This window comes from Cygnus olor, chromosome 5, assembly GCF_009769625.2.
Source record: "Cygnus olor isolate bCygOlo1 chromosome 5, bCygOlo1.pri.v2, whole genome shotgun sequence".
NCBI lineage: Eukaryota > Metazoa > Chordata > Aves > Anseriformes > Anatidae > Cygnus > Cygnus olor.
The window spans coordinates 16799667-16816784 of NC_049173.1; the positions used below are offsets into that span (position 1 = coordinate 16799667).

Genomic DNA, 17118 nt, shown 5'->3' on the forward strand with positions numbered 1-17118 from the left:
GTGTGTATGTCTCTTGTTTGTGAAAGGGACATCTGCAAATGGAACCAAGGTACAGAGCATGGTCTGACAAAGGACATATGGTATGAAATGAATGTGTGGCTTTAGCACCATTATACCAGGCAGAATGAGTGGCTGGCATATGGATTTCTCCACGTTAAGAGAGTGGGGGATTACTTTATAATGCAAAACATTGTGCATCAAGTATATAGAAAACACGGAATCTTCCACGAGAGGAAGCATAAACGTAAAGCAATCTGCAAATGTCTGACACATTTGGAGAAGGCAGAGAGGTTCTCTATCCAAAAATATTTTGCAGGTAAGGAGCTCATGAACAAAACGTCTTCCATATATATGCTTATAAGAATATATATGTGGCTATGAGTGTGTATATGTATAAGACATATGCATAGTCTGAGCACGAAACAAGCTGACTGCCTCTTCACTATATTTTCTTTTAAAAGGAAAAATGAGCATATGAATTTTGGCGGCACATCCTATCTTCTAGCGATAGGTATATACAACTTCTTGGGTTTGCATCTTTTAGAATAGAAAAAGGTAACTTTCTATACTTCAAAATTATGGTTATTTTTGTTTCCATCACAGAAACTACTTTGAGGAGCTTTCCTATTCATGACTCTTCTCTGACTGCAAACGTAAACTTAAAGTGAAAAAAGAAAAGAAAGAAAGAAAAAAGGAAGCTATTCAAATCTCCAAGTAAGTGTGCTCCTTGGTCACAAATTACTACACCTGATATACTACTTCTCACAGATCTAGGGCAAATGGAAGCATACAAGCAAGCATAATACTCTTCACTAAGAAGAACTTTCTTGCATTATTCCACTCTACTCAAGGTGTTTTACAGCACTTCAAATTTTGCCATCCATCTGCCTTTTCAGCATGTTTCAGTATCAGAGCCTACAGCCAAATTTCTAAAGGTGTCTCAGGACAGCTGCTGGGAATTGCATGCTACCACTTAGATTCCCTTTCATTAGTAGGATGTGGATGCCCACATTGTTTTGAAAATCGAGCTGGCACCTTCATGCACCGTGTTGGGCCCTATATAGTAAAGGCTCAATCGTGTGTGCAGGAAAGAGTAGCAGAATGCTAAAATTATAATAATGAAGAGGGTAAACTGAAGAGACTACACCATGATTATGTCTTTAACAAATATACAAAAGTCTATGATCTATTTTGTGATGCACGTTTCACTCAGTACAGCATGTCTTGCTACATGTGCTTACCATCCACACCATGAAGTAGGAGAACAAGGCAATCCAGAGAGTGGATAAGACAAATGTGAACATAAACCAACTCTCCCAGCGTGGTTTGCTGCAGTTTGGAATGGTGCAAAAAAGCAAGAATATCAATGGCCACGTCAAAATCCATTTAACTTTGTTCATTTTTCCATCTGCAGGACAAAGAAAGGAAAGAACCAGTTCATTTTTTTCATCACTATCCCAGGCCCACGTTTCTTTGAAAACAGCAGATGACGAGATCTCTGAAAGTTGGTTACAACTGTGCACATCAGCTCATTTTCCAGTGTATCTTTCATCTATGCTTGCTCTATTTTTGCAATCTCAACCAAATTCTGCCCTTGCATGCACATCCAGAATCTTAAGGCTAAGCCTCCCTAAGTATATGTAAATCCAAGTAGGATTTATAAGGATTTAAAAGTATGGCTACTTCTAAAACCAAAATTAATGGTCTAATTTGTTGCTCTTTCAAATACCTCTGTTACTATTAATTCAAAGGCACAATTAAAAACAAACAAACAATAAAGAAGCATGACTTTTTAAAAGGAAGATGGAAATCCTTGTAGTTAAAATGACCTGCAATTTCTGTGCAGCAACAGAAAATAATTTTAGAGAAAACAGAATCACAGATCCAACCTGTGAACACGATAAACTCATTTCACATACCCAACTGTGGACACTTGGGCAGAACTTCAAACTAGGACTTAGGAGACCTAGACTCGTTACTCCCTCCAACTGCACACCTTGGGCTAGTCTCTTATCCTCCATAAAACAAGACTATACACAATGACTTCCCTCATACAACTCCCTGAAATCAACAGGTGAGCAATACCAGACAAATGTCACTATTGATGACGACAAGTACATGCCTTCTTATTTGTCAAAAAATGTGTATTATTTTAAATGTGCATGTAATTCTCAATACAAATAAGAGAATTATTTTACAATTGGGTCATAAATCTCTGTGACACTTACTTACCTTTCATAAGGTATCCTGCAGGTATGATAACAAATTTGTTGATCAGGATAAATCCAAGTAGCACAGGCAACTGCACAGTGGTTTTTGTTTGGGTTTTCCTTACATAGATTTAGAATTCTGCTAGTAAGGATTTCCATCATAAACTGACAATGATATGTATACGATCTGATAAAATACGCCATTTTTAATATAACGGATAATCACACTGAAGGAAATTATCAGATACATCTTTCAGTGAAGTTAATTCAATTATAAAGGGCAGCTAAGAAAGCTCCCATCAGCTTCACCAGGAATTTTCTTTCTGCAAAAACTTTGGAATTAAGGATTTTTCAATGCAAGTTTTTGTCAATGGATTCAGTTAGAATTAAATCTGTCCTCTGGAGCAATGTACACCAGATACAAAGAAATCAAAAGTTAAACCTTTTAAAATTAATAACATCTTTGTAATGTATGAGGCTCCTTAATAGTTGAATTAAACTGCAAATGCAGGTCTTCATTTTACTTAGGTATGTATTGTAGGGCTAAGTTATGAATCAGCTCCTTAACTTGAGATATCCTTGTAAATTCTAGGATGCCATGAGCCCACCAGGAAACCTTAGACTAAGCTTGGCTCTTTATTCCCTTTTAGCTTGTGGCTGTGGAACTTGTAACACATGAAACTACTAAAGTCTCCTTTGTCAATTCTACTTCTAAATTTTTACATGACACTGGGAACACAACACAGATTTTACAGGGAAGCCCTTTTCCCCTCTGATTACATATACTGCTATACAGGTTCTAAAAGCAGTAATCATTCTGGTCTGTCCAGAAAAAGAAATGACACTTGTTAGCTCACATCTCACTAACTCTGTTAATGAGACTGTAAATATCCTATGGTATTTTATACCTCCTTCTGTTTTATTTGTTTTGGTTTGGATCATTAAAAGACTCCTGCTGGTTAATTTCTACTCTTTGTCTACCCATGTTGCTAAGCCTGGTTCATAGTCAAACAAGTCAGCATGGCCCAGGCTGGTAATTTCCCCAGTGTTAATTCCAAATGCAGGGTGAGTGGGCGACAGTTTGACAGGAGAAAATTATGGATCTGATTCTGATCTGATGTTGGCTTAATCTGACTGACTTCAGAGGTGCTACACACAGGAGATTCAGCCCATTTGTCTTTTCAATAACATGAAGAAGAGAAACAAAATTGCCTGCAGAACAAATAGGGAATCAACAGATGTTCTCAGCCTCTGTTGGAGAATATGTATTGTGTCAGAGATCCTGTCTGATGTCCTTAATTACCTAAAAAACACTTAACTGTGAGAATTCACAGTGCCTTACCACTGGCATTGCTGTGCTTGCTCAGACCCAGGAAAACAGAAATGTTGGTGGAGAATTATTTGCCTGTCCCGTATCTTTGTTCAGATTGAATGGACATGTGTCAGATTTAAAAGTTATTACTGGTGATGCTTCATCCACAAGAGTCTGGGTCAGAACGGTTCTTTAGAGCTACATAGTCTGTGAAAGTGATGTTTGTACTCATCACATACAACCAGGCTTGAGACTTTGGGGAACAGAAAGGATAATTTTGTAGGGTTAACAGAGAAGGAGACTGGCCATTGGCAGTTGGCCTGGAGTAGTTCCGAACTATCATGAACAAAGCAGCCTACCTGACACACCTTACACTGGCTTCTCTTTTGCAACAGGGCTTGCCAGCTTTTACAAGCCTTCAGATAAAGCCTTAGATGTAGCTGACCTCAGTTCTGCCCAAGGCTGTTTTCTTCAGCTCCTACTGCGTTGGGTCATGGAACCTGTGTGGCACCCAACGCTAAGGAAGTCTGCTCTTCTGCTGAGACACGGTAGTTTAGTAAGAATTTAGCAAGTTTAGCAGCAACCTCCAAACTTCATTTCCTCATGAACCCGATGCCTTCCATTCACTTCACCTGGCTAAAATGAATACAAAAACAATATCCAGATCGACAATTTCATTTTCTTTAGCACTTTTGAAACTATTTCTTGTGCTGCTTTTCGTTTTTGACCGCCCACTCTAAAATAATCATTAAAGTGATTTAGCAATAAATTTGTGAAATTGTGTTAGGCTTTTAGTTCATGACAAATTGTTTCGTGATTGTTGCTTAGGAAGAAAATTATCCTCCTCATTAAGGCTATTATTCAATACATAGCTGCTCTGTAAAAATACACAAACAGTCCAATTACAAGATGTGAGCTCAGTCGTTTTAATGGCACTCCTGTGAACCGTGGGCCTGAAGGCTCCTCCAGCAACTCATGTAGCTGAGGAAAGGCATATGTTGGTTGTTGAGCCCCCACCCCGACTATAATGAGAGAATATTTCTGCTTTATTACAGAACACATCATTATAGAAGAGCTTGATTACAATGTTTCTGAAAACGTATAATAAAGGGCAGGCCTACCACAAAGAGCCCTTTGGTAAATGTCAGTACATTTCTGGGCCCTTCTTTCCAGAGGTTGGATCACAATAATCACTTTCACATACAGATAGTGTACTGGTGAAAGAAGTTAACAGCACACCTCGTAGCATTGACAGGAAAGGAATGTTTCCTTAAGGCACTACAGAAATTGCCTTTTTATAGGAAAAATACTATCCTATTTGCAACCTTCACACCACATAGAGACGAACTTGAACAAAGGCGTGAAACTACCCTTGTGTTTTCATTCAGATCAGGATTGTACCCTTGAAGTAAATCTCCTAGCTCTCCCCATTTATTGGAGTTTGGTCTGTGATGCAGAACTGCCTTGGATCACACCAATGAAATTCCACAGGTATACAGTTGAACCAGAGGCACACACCTAAAATGCTCCAAATAATAATGAGCGTGTAGTCCATGGGCCCAAGCTAGAGCCAGCCTCAAACAGAACTTCCAAATGCACATAGCGCAGACAGCCTACATGCCCTAGTCAGTAAGCTGCACAGAAAACACTTTTGCTGAAGACAGACTGCAACTACACTGCTAGGAGCAGATCCAAGTTACTTTAAAACATTTAAATCACTTAAATTTGACAGCTTTTTCACTTAGTCTTCCCTTTAAAAGGACAGCAATCAAGCACAGACCTCTACTCCACCTTTTAGCTACTTCAGAACGTGTCTACACCTTCCAGTGTAAAAGGGAAATCTTCTGTACGCAATTTAGTAGATGAATGATCTCAAAAATGTTATAACTTCCCTGAAAAGCATGAGTCTAATTGGCATATGGGATTTTCCTAACTGTACTGTTATGAAATGCTATACATTCCTAATTTAAGGTAATCTGAAAACAGGAAAAGTTTTCTCTAATTTAATCTATCTGCAAAATGAGGAAGGTTTCCTGGAGTTTGCTGCTGATTTCTATTTTTCTGAAGTTTGGGTTTGTTTTTTGTTGTTGTTGTTGATTTTGCTTGTTTGTTTGTTTGCTTTTTTTGTTTGTTTGTTTGTTTTGTTTTTGACAACAGTAAACTTACAATAAAAGCAAGGCATTTCCAGGCTGGCCTAGGATGTCTATTGTTGTAGAATTTTTCAGTGCTCTACTTCATAATTTTTAAATTACTTTTTTTTTTTTTAATGTTTATCGTTTTACATTTATCTACTATTTTCCATTAGCAAAAAATGAACACACATGGTTTTTTCCCAATGAAAAGTGATTTTTAAATCACCCATCCCCTGGGTCTTAATTAGGATTTATATTTACAAAGATTAAATTTACATCCACATATCATTAGCAATATTAATTCAAATCTTGACCTGAAAATGTGTAGCAGCAACATACACACCTCCACATTGGGAGCTTTGTAATAAATCAGAAAGTGAGCACATTTCTGCTAGAAACTGCTGTGGCTCATAAGCATTGAGAGTGACTAGAAAAAATTAGTATATGTAAATTAGCCAACCTGAAAGCTTAATTCATTCCTGAGCATGTGCTGTATCCAAAACACAACAGAGGAATATAATTTTTTGTCCAAGTATGGGACTTAACATAGGAGCAACCAAAAGAGATATAATAAACTGGAGCCACTGTGAATTTTCCATCAGAATTATTTTCAACTGGAAAATGCCTTTGTTGAGAAATCAAAAATTTCTAAGAAAATGTTTTTTAATTCGCTGTCAGGAAAATTGACACAGAAGCTGCCCCTCCACCTTCTTGGAAAATCCTTACTGATTTCAGCTCTGAAAGTTTCCCTAGGAGGCATGGAAGTGAGACTCTCTGTATTAACATGCTGGAGCCAGCCTACACAGTGGACAGAAAGGTGTCCAAGAAAGCCCAACCTTTGTCAGCCCTCCAAGCGGACAGCTGACATGTTAAAACATTCTTATTTCAATTCTCCTGCAACAGAGCTTTGGAAACTTTTTTTTTTCCTGTGAAAAATACCGAGGTTTTACTTCTCCTCCAAAACAGACTGTTTTCCAAAATACTAACACTCTTCTCGGAAGTTTCATTTTCCAGAATACAAGTTCCAAATTCCAGACCATGAGATCTGTCCAAACCAACCCAGATTTCTATTCTGAGCCTGTGCCTTTACCACACTTTGCATACCCAGATTTATGCCAATAATTTTCTCTTAAAAACACATTTTTGGTACACTGGGAACTGGTCCTGTAAAAAAAGAATTTGCACCATCCGCAGAAACAAGCTTTACTCTCAGAGTTCCTATAGCTTTACACAGGACAATACTCAACAACAATTAAAAGTAATCAAGCAGCGTGCTCACTATACCATGTTTGACTTGGTCAGATTTTGGCATGGTTTATTTTTATGTTTTAACCTTGCTTTCTACTTTATCAATATTTCTTAAGGGAGAACTGAAATTTATAGATTTTCTCAAGTTCTTCTTCACTCTTTCAGAGTGAAGCGATGAGCAAACATAATAGAGTTACTAAATTAAATCCGCGCCTCTTTTTCTGCCAATTTCTCCTGCATATCCTCCTCCTACGTAGAGCACATTAGTTGCTCCCCTGGAACACACTTTCCAGTTTAGTTTTCCACAAAAGGAGTCTGGTTCATGAGCTCCAAGAATACGATGCAAATCAAACTGCAGTACATGCAAAAAACTGAGATCTGCCCCAGAAACACACTTGTGAAATAAAATTCCGTGGTAGATGTACCACTACACAGCCAGTGGATAAGGGGAAGCTCTTGCAAAAAAAAAAAAATATTTCAGAATACAGCAGTTAAGTCCTGCTCTCAAATATCTTCTTGGAAGAACTTCTCTCTTATGCAAGAAGCTATGGGAACTAGCTCCTTTCTAACTCAGTCATGTTTCTGAATTTAGGCAAAAGCACATAAAACAGGAGAGAAACAGTTTGAGAAACAACTACAAAGAAGAATGAAAATTTTGGTAAATCTTACTTCAAATACATTAGGAGCAGGAAGCATGCTGGAGCCGCTGGTATAAAGGAGCACTGAGAGAAGACAGGGCTGTTGCAGAGAATACTCTGCGTCAGTGTTTGCAGAGAGATAAACTAGAGAGATTTCCACGTGGAACTGTTTTCTGTCTCTAGCTCAGCCTCAAAGACACACAATTTCATGGGGGATATCATACAGGTCCACAGCATCCCAAGTGTCAGTGAGTTACATGGGATTTATTTTGTTCACTGTATTTCCCAATAAAAGAAGACATCAAATGAAGCTAGTAGGAGCCAGGTTCAAAGCTAGTAAAAGGAGGCAGTAAAGTCCTTGCCAAAGGATGTTGTGGGTGTTAATGTTTGCAAAGAGAACTAGGCAAATTAATGAAGAAGAAATACACTAAGGATTTTTTAATGCTCAAAAATCACACCCAGTCCAGGAAATTCCTTGAGCTGAAAATAGCTGAAGGGCAGAATTGGTTTCAGGGTAATATCACATAAACTTGTCTTGTCCCATTCTTCCCAAGACTTCTTCATAAAGTCATGGTTGGATTTGGAATATTGGGGTAGATGAACATTTGGTTTGAGCTGAGTATGAACATTTTCTATGTTTTTAGTAGATGCTATTAATTTTTGCTTCTCTCCTACATGTTGTCTCTGTATTTTGGATCCATATCAAAATGGGCAGGATTGCTAATCTCCTTTATTTCTGTCTTATTTTAGCTCCAGGAATTAATATTCCTATTTTAGCTAACACCATCATGACTTACATAAAGCATCCATGGTCCAATCCTGTAAGAGAAGGAATTCTTCATTTCTGTGAAACCATCAGGAGCTGAGAACACCGAGTATTTTAAAGGATCTTGAACATGTGACAATGAATGGGATTTAAGCATCCATTAAGAGCTGCACAGAAATGTTTTTCTGAGTCTGGGCTCTAAAACACTACTGAGCTATGCAAGGGCTTTTATACATCATTTTGTTGTCAACATATGTTTGTTCAGTTTCATCCTGTTTTATTCTTATCCTTTTTTCATTTTTTTCCCCTGGAGTTTAAGACCTGTTTCCAAACAACTGTAGAGTAATAGAACAGTAGAGCATCAAATGAACCTTTGTCTTGGAAGATAATTACTCATGGCCTTACAGTTAGGTCAAAAAAGGAATTCCTCTTTTAAAGAGAACATTTCTTCCCACATAGAAACCAAAGGCAAAGGCTGGTTTGCATGATAACATATGTAGTTTCCATAAAAACTATGTATTGCCTCCTGTTCCAAGACAGGCCTGAGCCACACCCTGGGGGTGAATATCTCTATGTTTGACATATGGAATCTAAGCAAGAGACTAGTTAGGACTGTTTTCATGTAATGTTCTTTTTCTCTATTTCTTTGTACTGAAGTCCTACTTTTATTACTAAGCACCATCACAGGGTATAAAGGAAAAGAATAAGCAAATCTTTCAGATAGCAAATGATAACAGGGCATTACTTCAAGATGATGCAATGCTTTAAACTTCATCTATGTTTATTTCTGTTTCAGAAAAAAAAATGTTCTTTCAAAAATATATAGAACATACAATTTGAAGAAAGAAAGTCAAAATCCAAACTAGGCTAAAAAAGGTGACTAAAGAACTGCAGAATAAAAAAAGGGTTGGGCCAATTCATAGCCATTTCTGTTGCAGTTCTTAAAAAAAAAAAAAAAAAAGTGAATTTTCTACTTATCACACTGCAAGCAGTTGACTTGGAAAGTCCTTTCAGGGCTTATTCTTCATAGAGCTATTTATGTATTGAAAGAATACATGAAGTTCTGATCTTTAGAAAATGTATGTGCCTTATTCCAGGCCTGAAAATATATCAAAAGAAAAATAGAGGGGATTCTGGGAAACTTTTCTCTAAAGCCAGTTTCAAATGTCAGGATTTTTTTAGGCTACTGGTTGTGCCACAGTACTTAAGCAACAAAGAATAATGCTGTTTCTTTACATTTTCCTCGAGGTTATTAAAAATGTACTTTTGAAAGGAAAATTAGAAGAATTCTCGGTCAGAATACAATCATAGAATCATAGACTATCCCGAGTTGGAAGAGACCCACAAGGATCATCAAGTCCAACTCCTGGCTCCACACAGAAATACCTAAAAGTCAAACTACATTCCTCAGAGCATTGAACGCTTCTTGAACTCCAGCAGGCCTGTTCCTGGGGAGCCTGTCCCAGTGCCCAACCACCCCCTCAGTGCAGAACCTTTTCCTAACACCCAGCCTGACCCCCCCCTGTCCCAGCTCCATGCCGTTCCCTCGGGTCCTGTCGCTGTCCCCAGAGAGCAGAGCTCAGCGCCTGCCCCTCCGCTCCCCTCGTGAGGGAGCTGCAGGCCGCCATGAGGCCTCCCCTTGGCCTGCTCTGCTCTGGGCTGAACAAACCAAGGGACCTCAGCTGCTCCTCATACGTCTTGCCCTTCAGACCTTTCACCATCTCAGTTGCCCTCCTTTGGACACTCTTTCATAGTTTTATGTCCTTCTTATACTGTAGTGCCCAAAACTGCACACAGTGCTTGAGGTGAGGCTGCACCCAGAGCAGAGCAGGACAATCCCTTCCCTTGACTGGCTAGCAATGCCAGGCTTGATGCACCCCATGGTACTTCTGGCCCTTTTGGCTGCCAGAGCACAGTATTGACTCATATTTATTTTGCTGTTGTCCAAAACTCCCAGATCTTTTTCCACAGGGCTGTTCTCCAGCCTCTCCTCCCCCAGTTTGTACATACACCCAGGGTTGGCTCATCCCAGGTGCAGAATCCGGCACTTGCTCTTGTTAAATTTCACATGGTTGGTGATTGCCCAGCCCTCTAATTTGTCAACATCTTTCTGCAAGGCTTCTCTACCCTAAAGGGAGTCAAAAGCTCCTCCCAATTTAGTATCATCCACAAACTTATTTAGTATTGTATTTGACTCCTGCGTCCAATTCATTTATAAAAACATTGAAGGGAACTGGCCCTAAAATGGAGCCTTGGGAAACCCCGCTAGTGACTGATTGCCAGTCTGATGTAATTCCATTTACTATAGTCCTTTGAGCCCAATCCATCAGCTAATTGTTCAGCTATTATATTATGTACTTGTCTAGCTGTATGCTGGACATTTTGTCCAGAAGGATACTGTGAGAGACAGTATCGAAAGTTTTGTCAAAATCCAAAAAGATCACATCTACTGGCTTCCCTTGGTCAACTAGATGGGTAACTTTGTCATAAAAGAAATTAAGCTAGTTGAGCAGGACTTTTCTCCTAAGAACCTGTGTTGGCTGTGACCAATGACTGCATTATCTTTCAAGTGTTTTCCAATAACTGCCAGTACTATCTTCTCCATAATTTTACCAGGCACTGAAGTACAGGATAACAGTTGAGGAATGATGATCCAACCAATAGAAACTCATCTCCAGACAACAGTGGAGTAACAACAACTGAAAATAATGATGAGTATTTTAAATAATCACTTTACCACTTTTACACAAACTCTTTGAGTTCATGCTGAATTTTTGTTCCATTCCAGTGTAACTGTATCAGCAATGGTTCCACTTTGGCCTGTTACACCTCAATTATCTTGAAAGACTTTCTCAGAAATGCAGAAAAACTGCATTAAAAAAAGGTCAATGACATAACTCATAACTCCTTAGATCAAAGCATTTGGTCTATTAAACATTTGATCTATTAAGAATATCAAACACTTAGGAAGCTCCACTCTGAAGTCTATTTTTTATTCATAGAGAAGATGTCTGAGTCTTGAACAAATCCAAATATGACAATTTGGTCTTCAGGTAATGTTTGCCACATGTTAGAATTCTGCATTGTCCAGGAATATAAAAATAAATGCATGATTGCACTGCCCTAATTAAAACTTGATTCCAAAAACTTGCTAAAAACAACTCAGTTAAAAAATCTTTGCCAACACTTGCAATGAAACTTGCATTTTTAAGATGTTTTGAGGACGCCTTTTTTTCTTCTTTGGAATTTGTTCATTACTGTTACTGTTATTATTACTATTACTAACATGCTTGTGTGTGCACGAGTATCTTGCTGATTTGAATCCATTTATTCCACCACAGAATATGAATAGTTTTTTCACACTGTCATTGATTATCAGGAACGCATCTAATGGGCCTTTCTTGTGAATCAGTTTGTTTCCACTCTTCACCCCCAATGAAAGCCTGCAACTGCTGTCTGTAAGAAGCTCCTGTAACAGCACATAGTCCAGTAACACATTAAAACATGGTTTTATCCAATCTTTACACAGCATGCTTCAATGTTTGCTCTGTCACAAACATCTCTTCCAAAATGACGGTAAGTCAAGCAAATAGAACCTTGAAGAAATTAAAGTCATGTAAGACATGGAAAATTCTTCCTTCTTCTCTGCACGTGATATTAATTTATGCCAAGTAATACCGGGGTTAAACAGTAAGTGTGTGAGGGAATACTAGTGAGTACATGCCTGTGATAGGTTATCTAATCTCTGCTGTCTAATCTCCAAAACACCTGAGGGAGAGTCAACTTGTAATGTACTATGTGGGCTCCAACATAGTGAGACTGGTTTTATATAGCCCTTCACACCAGAGAGTTTCCAAAAAATTTCAAAAGGTATTATTAGATAATGCTGCTCTAAGAATTTTAATTACCTTAAAAAACACTAAACACTATTTCTCCCCTTAAAACTTTCTTCCTCTTTGTCCAAACCTCCCCTACATTCAAGTTATATTATCAGGTTATTATATATTTATATACCTAGTTGCTTCTGTCCTAGTAATCTCCAGTAGACCAGTATTAACTGTTCACTTCAAAATTACTAACAGTGCCTGTCAGGTCGGTGTGACAAGTTTTTGAATACACACCTGCCTTACTTGCTTTCTCTTTACTTCTGGCAAACCAGCTCTTCTACCACTATGGTGCATGATCGTTGGAAAACACTTTCCTGAGATCTCCTTTTAATCACGTAGCTTCCAGTCCTGTTTTACTGTCATCAAATCCAGTCTCCAGACAGCCAAATCAAACCCTTTCCTCCTCTCCTATCTTCATATATTGTCTACTCCTATAACCCAGTGTTTGGCATTTTAATTCTCTTCTGTTTCCTTGCTTTAAGCATCAGGAAAATAAAACTTACCTGGCAATGAAAATGGAGATAAATTGTCCTGTTCACTTTCCTCCTCTTGGTTCACCACAGGGATGTTCCCATTTTCAATATTTTCATGTCTCCCATTCTGAAGCGGTTTGCCTGAGCCATTAGCAGATTGGATTAACCGCTGACGCTGCACAGTGTAAAAGACGAAACTACCGTAAGTTTTATTCCTGACTTCCTTAACCCTGGGTTTTGCTTTCTGTCCAGCCCCAGTCATGTGAGCTGTGATGCTTCTCTTGTGTTGCCTTCCTCTTTCAGCCACAAACAAAACTGTCTGTGGCCTTTCTGTCTTTATGTCAGTGTTAACCATGCAACTCAAAATTAGTGGCATGAGCATTTCAAACCATGATTGAGAAAGCTGCGGTATCTGTTCTTACACACCATGTTTTAATGAGCATGGTTATTCTGAAGCACTCAGTTATTCTCACTCAGCAATTCCCACTCATAACAGTGACAGCACCATAATCTAGTGGTAACAAGACGTTTCTACACTACTAAAGATGGCTTACAAATGACTTATTGTCTGAGATCTCTCCTACTCAGGTCAAACTCTTCTGCCTCCTTCCCATCCCCATTCCTTGAGGTAAATGTAAAGCTCCTAGGGTACTATTTCAGAAAGAAAGATTAATTGTTGTTGTCCTTGTCCAAGTATATAAGCTCTCACAAAGCTTGTATATTGCCCATACAGACATGTTTAAGACTGTTACATTCATAGTATGTAGTACAATTACAGTGATAGGTTTTAAATGTCGTTATATATATCAGTTACTACACTGGAGAATGTGAGATGTAACAATAAGTTCATACTTTTGCAGAAAACAAAAATAATTTAGTTTGTTAGGTGAGATAATGCAGGATTGATAAGTGCTGTTATTTTAATGACAAATTTTTGCAACTTCATAGAAGTCCTCTCAATTGTCTTGAAAAATAAAGCAACCACACAACATCCAAAAAAAAAAAAAGAAATCTGAAACCAGTATTAACACGCAGTAATTAAAAATAGAGAAAACTTGTATCTGAATACTTTGTAAAACCTTGGTAGTGAGAATACATAAGAATATAGATCCAAAATGCCCTGGTATAGAGAACACCTTTTGCAGATATTGAACAGCAAGCAAGTATCAGCTCTCTGGGCACACAGCCATTAAGAAATATATTTTTTTTTCTGACCAATGAATTGCTTTAAAAAGAGAACTTTTTTAACAGAGACAACTGCTATTGTGTGCCCTATCTGACCTTCCCCTGCTGTTGACCGTACACCAACAAGCTGACTACCTAAAAATATTTCACTGTTTTACTCTTAAATTAAGCTTTTATTACAAATATACTAGAGTACTGCATTCCTTCAGTGGGGTATTCATAATGCTGGGGAGAAACATGAACTGTGTTATGACGTTCAGATTCTAGGAACTTGCTAAATCTTGTATTTCCTAAATTACTGAAATTAATTTATTTGCCAGAGTAAAAACCTCCCATATTTGATGTTGTAGGCAGCAAAGGATAAAATCCTGCCTTTAAAGAAGCCAGGGTTGGAAGGCTGAAAATTTCATCCAAAGTACTTCATGCAAGCTGAGAACAGTGTCACTTGGCCAATCCTATCAGTTCAGCTGCAAGGTATGAAACTAGCAATATATGGTGGTGACAGTATATTAATTAAGAGTTAACTGAAACCTTTCAGAGCAAATTCCCCTCATGAAAAGATTTTGGTCCATTTTCATTTTGAGCTGACAACTATGAAGACTACAAAGGCAGGCAAATATCTGATGTGATCACATCCTGATGTGATGTGACGTAGTGCTCATATGAGAGCACTTCTTACCACTTGTTGGTTAGCCTGTCCATTACCTTTTCTTAGCTTGACCACTTTTGTAATGGTCAAAACCAACTCTTCTGCTGCAGATAAAATCTGAGTGTGCACACATTGAAACAAATATCTTCTGGCAGGGAGAGAAGCGAGTCCCTCTGTGACTACCCTCCCATTAAGACAAGCAGTACGTCCAGTTGAGAACCCATCTTCATATCTGCTGTGACATGGCTACTAGCCCATCTCTAGAAACAGTGCAGAATCTGAATTCCAGAATGAGCATGACTCTCTCTGCTTCATAGTCATTTATTGTTTCCATAATGAACCTACCTCATTAATGATGAGTCGGCTTGCCATCCGCATTCTGGTGCGTGGTCCAAACTTATTTGTAATCATAATCCGTAACCCAGCTTCAGGGAACCGGTATTTGGGGGGACTGGAGCAGATGATCTCATCCACCATCACAACACTGTTTTTGCCATACTGCTGCATCCCCTTCACTAATGATCACAATGGACAGAGTTAGTTGTGGTAAGACCCATGCTTCCTGTCGCCCAGATCCATTGTTTTCAGGCCCAGGCAAGGGGTAACATTAATCTGAATACCTGAATGTAAATCCAGTGACCTTCCTGCAATATTTCTGCAGCCTGGTGCTGCAGAAATACCTGCTTCATCAGTGGTGCACCTCAACAGAAACGCCTGTTCATCAGCAGTGCACCTCATTTAGACTACATGCTGAAAGGGGATTTCACTTCACTAAGGCAGCCACCAACCCACTCTCAGATTGGTGGGAAGAGCTTTTACCCAGCTACTCCTGTTGTGGTACCAGTTTTCTGTGCTTAAGTCCCACTACAGCTTTGTAAGCCTTCTCCAGAAGCACATGCACTGTGAAAGCATAGACTGCACTCCCGAAACCTATAAAGCTATCCTACTGGATTAGGGTGCTTAATAGCTACTGATGCACATCCAGAAGTCCATAATGTTGTGCTCACTCCTTTTGGAAAGGAATTCACAGAATATTATCAGTATTTTTAACGTGACAAGACTTAAAATGATGATAAACAGCAATTGTCCAGAAAAAAAAATCATGTCTTAAGTACAACTTTGTTAATATAAAGAATTGTACCAAGGTTAAGAGCTTTGTTCTATGATGTAAGAACACAAACAGAGAGACAAAATTAAATTGGGAATCAACACAAGTACTGGCAAGGACTTTGAAAGCTTAACAACAAACCAATATCCTCACAAATGCTACAGACTACACGTAGCACGTAGAGCAAGGCTCAGCAGACAGGAGACATACCCATGTGGTGTTAGAAAGCAGGGCAGAAGATATGTATATGACTGCAATAAATATAAATTATTATATGTAATAATATGTTAAGAAAAACAATTCTTTGCTGATTTTTTTTTACTGCTTTGCTTAGCTTAGCTTCACCCTCCCACTCCCCTTTTATATTGTTACTTACATTAAGAAGAGGAAGAGAATTTAGGAGGTAGAAGTGAAAGATAATTATTAGTGCATTATTCCAGCCAGGAAGCAAAGAAAATCTAAGGAAACATTCAACTCAAACAAAGGAATTAAAATGGACCTATTCTAAACACACAAATCTACATAGTTATTGTTCACATTGTTACAGTGATGAAATATTTTTGTTTTTCAGGAAGAAGACTGGATCCATGCAGGCAAGTAAATCACATCATGCAGTAAAGGTTTTGCTGTCTCAAAGCATCTTCTGACATATTTGAAGTTAAAGTATCCTTCCATCATTATTCAACAAGAAAAACCCAGCAAGCCTCTAAATCACCTAAATGAAGATGTAAATGGCTACATCTTTTACCCTCTTGCATTTGAGTGTCTTGCTTTGTTTCACTAAAAGGAGTTTTCAATGAGTACGCTGGTGTCACCTGAGGAATCATAAAGAGATCTTTGGTTCCACAAGGAAATGAGTCCTTCTCCAAGAATCCACTCTGTAGTCTCGCCTTGCAGCTAAATCTCTAACGGGGAACAGAACTAGTAGTCATTTTGCATTTGGTAATGCAAACATAAAGGAGCAATTATCCACCCCCTTCTGACATTTAAAACAAATTAACCTTGCTGAGTACTGCAACTGATCATACAAATGAGAAGCCCAGCCATTTCAATGACTTTACAGCTAGTGCGTAGCAGCTTTTCCTGTGAAGGACTATATATAGCCAGGCAAGCTACCTGGAAACCAGGCCTGACAGAAGATGACCCAACCACGGTAGCTTAACATTTGCTGTATGTAGTTAGACAAAGAAAAAGCAATGTCTGACAGCAATCCTGGTAAGGAGAAAAGGTCAGACATCTTTTAAACAGTATCATCAGATTAATTGCTCTCAAGTGAGTTTCTTCAGTCAAGTCTGCACAGTGTTTCTTTATCTTAAAGCATTGTGAAAAAAGTATGAAAGCATTGCAGTTACTCTGGAACTGCTTCTTAAAGCAATAAGGAGACAGTAACAAAACATACTCAGCTTTGATAAAAGCTCAGCAATGATGTAAAATATATCACTGTATATATATATATATATATGACTAACTGCAGCTGTTTTGAGTTTCTGCAGCAAATTGCTCATATATT

At 38.4% G+C, this 17118-nt stretch overlaps 1 protein-coding gene across 7 annotated transcripts in view; it reads right to left on the reverse strand.

Moving 5' to 3' along the window:
* The window catches only part of SLC24A4 (solute carrier family 24 member 4), a 93109-nt gene that overhangs the window by 5953 nt on the left and 70038 nt on the right, over nucleotides 1-17118 (reverse strand). For all 7 annotated transcript variants that reach the window (XM_040558711.1, XM_040558710.1, XM_040558707.1 and 4 more), the window contains 3 exons: nucleotides 14846-15015; nucleotides 12697-12841; nucleotides 1242-1408 (listed from right to left, as the gene is read on the reverse strand). In XM_040558711.1, the coding sequence (XP_040414645.1) occupies nucleotides 1242-1408; nucleotides 12697-12841; nucleotides 14846-15015 (482 nt within the window). The remainder of the gene's footprint in view (nucleotides 1-1241; nucleotides 1409-12696; nucleotides 12842-14845; nucleotides 15016-17118) is intronic.